The 6,000-nt window shown below is 21.3% G+C and overlaps 2 protein-coding genes across 2 annotated transcripts; one reads left to right on the plus strand and one right to left on the minus strand. All coding sequences in view use genetic code 6, as the record gives it.

Annotated features, from left to right (window-relative positions):
- Window positions 1–645: 645 nt before the first annotated feature.
- Window positions 646–1,240, plus strand: TTHERM_00138200 (hypothetical protein; the record flags this gene model as incomplete). The annotated part of the gene is made up of 3 exons (XM_001019802.2): window positions 646–858; window positions 912–994; window positions 1,057–1,240. 3 exons carry the CDS (start codon window positions 646–648, stop codon window positions 1,238–1,240), a joined length of 480 nt encoding a protein of 159 aa, XP_001019802.2.
- Window positions 1,241–1,907: 667 nt separating this feature from the next.
- TTHERM_00138190 (hypothetical protein) lies at window positions 1,908–5,016 on the minus strand (the record flags this gene model as incomplete). Its single annotated transcript, XM_001019801.3, has 6 exons — window positions 1,908–2,831; window positions 2,889–3,041; window positions 3,098–3,359; window positions 3,417–3,587; window positions 3,648–4,606; window positions 4,663–5,016. The coding sequence occupies 6 exons, from the start codon at window positions 5,014–5,016 to the stop codon at window positions 1,908–1,910; spliced, it is 2,823 nt and encodes a 940-aa protein (XP_001019801.2).
- Window positions 5,017–6,000: the final 984 nt, after the last annotated feature.

Below are 6,000 nucleotides of genomic sequence, written 5' to 3' on the forward strand. Positions count from 1 at the left end.
AACTAATTGAAATAATTACAATTCACAAAAAATTAAATGATATCTAGCTTTTATTCCTATCTTTAATTATTTATTTGCTTTGTTTTTAAACATATTTTATTTTATATATTTATCTATAAAAATAATTTTGTTTTATTTTTTTGCTTAATTTGTAAAATTTTAATACAAAAGTTTGTAAAATTGATAGAAAAAATTATGTTTCTAAAAAAAAATAAAACAAAATCTTTATTAAAATCGCTCTATTTTTATTTAGTTTTGTATTTAATTTTTTTGTGTGCCATATTTTTCTATAAAAATATTTTTTTTTTTTACTTGAATTACTTAGTTTCTAGGCAAATCTATAGAAGTTTGTTTTATTATTAAGAATATTCTACTTTTAAAAATATTATTAGTTAGATTAATTTATAATATATGAATTAATGATAAAATTTAGATTTAATTCTAAGAAATTATCTATAATAATATATAAATCAATTAAATTTGAACATTTTATGATTTCAAAGATATCTAAATTTATAATCATTATTTGATTTATCAATTTAATATTTATAATAATTAAAAAGCTAAAGCACAAAACAAGCTAAGCAACCAAAGTCAAAATTTAAGGTTAAGATACATAATAGATTTAGGATACATTATTTTAAAATGACTGAAAGATATTGGTAAAGATATAGAAATGCATACTACGCTGATCCTTTAAATTCAGATCCTTTTTGGGTTAATGTTAAGAACGATGTCAACAGAAAAAGAAACCCAAAGCATCATCTTGAATTATATAGCATATGTAGATCACCAAACCCATACATAAACTAAATAAAAAGCTCACCTAACATTACTCATGATACAGTAGCAGAATTGGTAATTACATAAAAATTAATATGATAATATTTATGATTATTTGATTTAATTAGATTTGTAGAGATAAAGCATGCGAGTTGCAGTATTGCATGAGTTTATAATTAGTTGCAGCAGAAAATAGAAGAAGAAAAATAGAGTAATTTTAATTTTATATTTACTGCGTAGGATAACCATGATTATTTTTAATTAATTGAATAGTTTGTAAGGATGTGAATCGCAATAAAAAATAATGAATTCATGTATAACTTAAGAGCTATAAAGAATTTAGTCAGTTGAATAAAAACTCAGAGAAAGAACTTTAGGTATTGAAAATATGGATTAAAAGCCAATATTTATTACTACTAAAAAGAACTCTTAAGAGACTATGCTTATCGAAGCTTGAAACACCATGAGCATGTAAAAATAGAAAAAGACTTCACTTCTTTCAAAAGATATAATTTAGAAAATGTTAATAAATAATTAAGCATTGGAATATATTAAAATATTGATTAAAAATTCACAACACACTCAAACAAAAAACCAACATATTAATATATAAATCTAATAAATGTTTTTCTAAGTATTTATTTATATATTTTAGCCAGTCTACTATCAGCTAATTTTCTTTTAAAAAATTAAAACATTTTCTTCTCTACAAACATCAGAAGACAAGAAAATAAATTAACTCACTAATTAACTTTCAAACACATTTTATATTTATATTTTTAATTATAAAGTTTACTTAAAAAAATAATATAAAGGAGTACTTTCTAGAAATTTTTTTAAATTAAATTATATAAAATTAATTTGTTATTTTTTTGTAGAATTTTCATAAAAATACAAAAATGAATGAAAAAACTATTTTTATTTGTTTTATCAAATCAATTAATTGAATGTTGATAAACTTTTACTATTTTTACATAAAAAATAAATAATGAAAAAATATACATATTTTTTAGGAGATAAGAAAGTTAAATAAGATTTGGTGAATTACAAGTTATTTAATCTTTTGGCTTCTAAATAACTTTAGGTTTAGAATAAATAATTTTGTAATGATAAATTAATTAATTTCATTTATATATAATTTCTTTTAAATGTTGAGTCATATTTTCTTAGCTGAAAAGTTATTTTTATTTTATGACACTTAACTCAATCACTTTGTAATTTAAGTGTTCTAGGTATTTAATTTTTTATTTGGTTGGAGGAGTAATTTCTCCATTAAAGAAGTGGAGGTCTCCATTGAATTCTATAATTATTTTTTATTATGGCAAATAGAAATCAGTCTTGAAATACTCTATTACATATTCGCGTTAAAACGGTATATTTAAATTTTACAAGCTGTCTTAAATGATCTTTTCATATGGAGAATATTCAGCTGAAGAGTGACTTTCTTCTTCATTCTCTGAATCATCAATCTCAGTTATGCTTTAAGCACTGAGTAGCCCTTCTTCTTTACTTTTTATTTGCATTTCATGTATGAATGAAGCAATAATTTTATCTTAAAGATTTAATTAAGGATATTAGAATTTAATTTGCTATAAACAAATAAAAAATATCTTTTTTTGCTAGAAAGGTTCTTATTTTAAATCAAATTAGCCATTTTATATTTTGAATAAAAGATCCTTCATAGCCTTCTAGATAATTTCTTAGCTTACTTCTTGATGGATATAGGAGTTTATTAATTTTACATAATCTGAAAAACCCAAATTTTAGTATAAATATTATGGTAAAGAATTTATTTTTTCAACAAATTATTAATTTGCATGTCTTAGTCTTGTTATATTGTAGAATGAATCGATTGCTTTCTCAAGTTTTACCTACTTTTTATCTATTTATTATATAATTTGTTATTCAAGCATTTATAAAAGCTCATCATCCATAAAAAAATTTCTTCTGTACTCTGTCATCATATAATTTGTAATTTGTTTACTATTCAGGAATTTTTGCTTTAATTCTTGTATCACATCAGATTTTTTTCTTATTAAGTGGCTTAGCTATTTTAAAAAAGCAACTTTAACTTTTTTTGTTTTACAATTTTTATAAAAATTTACCTTTTTTTTATTCAAGAAGTGTAAATAAAAAGTAATTTCTTGCATTTCTAGCTTTTAGACGTTCTAAACGAACCAATCAATAATTAATTAATGAACTAATTTATTAGAAGGAGTGCTATGAATAAGTGCTTGTTTGATATGAATGAAACTAATCTAAATTTTAAAATTAAGCTTAAAAATTTGAATTTTTTTATTTTATATAATTTTACTTATAGTCTTTTTTCTTTTAGATTGTTTAAAACCTTTTTAGCCTTTGGAATTTACTATTCGATTAACTCAAGAAAGAGGATTGTGCAGATGGTATTATAAGAAATAAATTTATTTTCTATAACAGTTTAATCTAAAATGTCAATCAACTATTGAGCTATTTCTATTTAGTCAAGTTTTGTCAAAAACAAGTATGCAGAGTATGAAATTATAAATATATCATTTTGGTATCTCAGGTTATGCAAGTTTTCAATGATATTAGGTCTTTATTTTATTTTTAAAAAATTTATATTTTTTAAAGCATAGTTTAAATCAAATTACCTAATTTGCTAAATAATTTCTGTTACTTCTTATTTAAATTAATCATGCTAGTAAAAATTACATAGAGTGCAAAAAGAGTTTATAATTGGCATTCCTTTGATATATTTGTAGTAGGTTCTAATATTTTCAAAAGCATATTACACTATTTCAGGATCTATGTCCATTTAAATTCTATTGTTTAAAAAAAATATTTTTTTCTAAAAAAATAAAAATGAATTTTTAGGAATTTACTTTGAAATCTGATAAAAAAGAGATGTTTTTATTAATGTCAAGTTTGTCTTGAAAGAATTCTTGTCAAGAATTTAAATGTATTATTTTGTAATTTCTAGAAGAGTTTTGAAACATTCTTCTTACTATGGTGAGTAGCCTAGAGGCAGGAAAATAGATTATGCTTCTATGCAGTTTGTTACGAAAGGAAAGCGTTTCTTAGAGGTAGATTGCAAACCAATATTTTTAACTTATTATATTCTTTACTCTTTTTCAAAGAAGTGAATCAAATGCTTGAAAAGAGTTGTCAAAGAAGTATAAGTGTAAATGATATCAGCTTTATTTTTGAAAGAATAAATTTGTTTTTCTTAAATATTTTTCAAACTTTGATTGAGGTTTATCTCTCCAATTTTTAGGTTGTTAGAGAAAAGTAAATTGAGAGTCTAAATATCAAATTACTGCTTTTTAATATGATTCCATAAATCATCTGCAATTTTATTTTATTTGCAACTTGTAAATTTGATTAAAAGTATTGTTGAATCTGATAGGTTCTCATTAAAATTAAGTTTAACATCATTTTAACTCAAGTGGAATATATCCTTGTACCTCAGATAGTGAGTAGTAATAGCACTATCTGGATATTTATCTTGATTAGACATGACATAGCTGTTTATTATTTTACTTGTTTCTAAAAATTACTCTTCTTTGAAATTCTATAAGAAGTAACTGTATATGTTAGAAAGAGTTATATAGTTTAATGGTTCTGCATTTTACAAAATTTCCTCTCTTACAAAAGCATCAAATTTAAAACATTGTTAATGCAAACTTTTGTATAGATAATTGCCATACATATTGATCACTTTGAATAAAAGGAAAAGTTGTGATTTATTATGCTTTTTTAAATAATAATTAGCCTGCAATCTCAACATTGAAGAAATTTCTTTGTTATAAGTATTTTTGACAGCATCTTTAATTCCTTCTCTCTTTTTATATTAAATTATGCTTTTAAATATCTCTCAATAAAAAAAAGGTAAAATACCATAGTAAGAGGTGAATGAAGGTACAAATCTCTCAAAAGTGTTATCTAATATTACTAATTTGCATTAATAATTTCCTATATAAGTTGATCTATGCTCTTAGACTCCCTATTTATCTTATAGCCTTAAGATTGCTTTGATTATAATCCTTAATTTTATTTATCTATTTCAGATTCATTTGTTAGACTCTCGTCTATTTAAATGGTTTATTAAAAGAATTAATCTATCTCTAAATCTTTCTAAAATGGTTTCTAATCTTAATTGTGAATTCCATATCTCAGTAATGGTCTAAAAATAAAATTCTTTTGTTAAGACACTTTCTTGAATATTCTTAAAAGCATTTATTAACTTATCATAATTCCTACTTATTTTTCTACCTAATTGGATAAAAGATTAATTAATTATTTTTTTAATTTTACTTTTAATTCTTTTTCATCCAATATTTTTATTTTTTTAAAAGATATATTCAGAAACTTCTATACATATTTAGATATTTTAAGTTTTTAGTTCATTTTAAATTAAATATTATTAAAATATTTTTTAAAACGTCCAAGAAACAAATAAGCTATTTTACATTAAAATTTAAATAAATAGTTTTAATTAATTTATTTTTTTAATTAAAAAAATTCTGAAAGCCTTCTCTAAATTTAAATGACGAACTTGCACTTATTATTTTTGATCAAAGCAAACATATTCGAAAATTGTGATTTTAATTGGTTATTCAATATTTCACTAGAATTTTTTATTCTTAAAATTTGTAACTACTTAAACTTAATATTTAATAGAGTTTAAATTATAATTAAGAATAATTGTAAAGAAATTGCTCAAATTGTTTTTATTTGGCTTGCTTACATAAAAATTTTATGTAAAAATAGCTGATTGAAGCTGTAAATAATTTAAATAAATAAAAAATTTCTAATAAAATTTAAGTAAATGTATCTTTGTAAGCTGTTCAAATATCTGACAAGTTTTATATAAATTTGTATCATTTTAAAGTTAAAATTGAAGAAAAAATATGTAATATACCTATTCTACTAAACTAAAGTGTAAAGTAAATATCTCAAAGAAATTTAGTATAATTTATAACATATTTAGAAATTTTGAAAGTTTTTTGTAAGCAATAAATAAAATATTAAATAGCTTATTTATTTTTGCTTTATTAAAAAGAACAAATTTTCTGTGTCTATTTATAATTTAACTTAAAAATCTATTTTTATATTTAAGAATAAAAGGCATAAACCCAATTAATTTAAATTGATTGTTCAGTATTTAATTAGGGTTTTTTATCCTTAAAATTAGTATAAATTTATCTTTGCAAGCTGTCCAATTATTTGACAACT

Source organism: Tetrahymena thermophila (assembly GCF_000189635.1).
Source record: "Tetrahymena thermophila SB210 genomic scaffold scf_8254582, whole genome shotgun sequence".
In the NCBI taxonomy this organism is placed as follows: Eukaryota; Ciliophora; class Oligohymenophorea; order Hymenostomatida; family Tetrahymenidae; genus Tetrahymena; species Tetrahymena thermophila.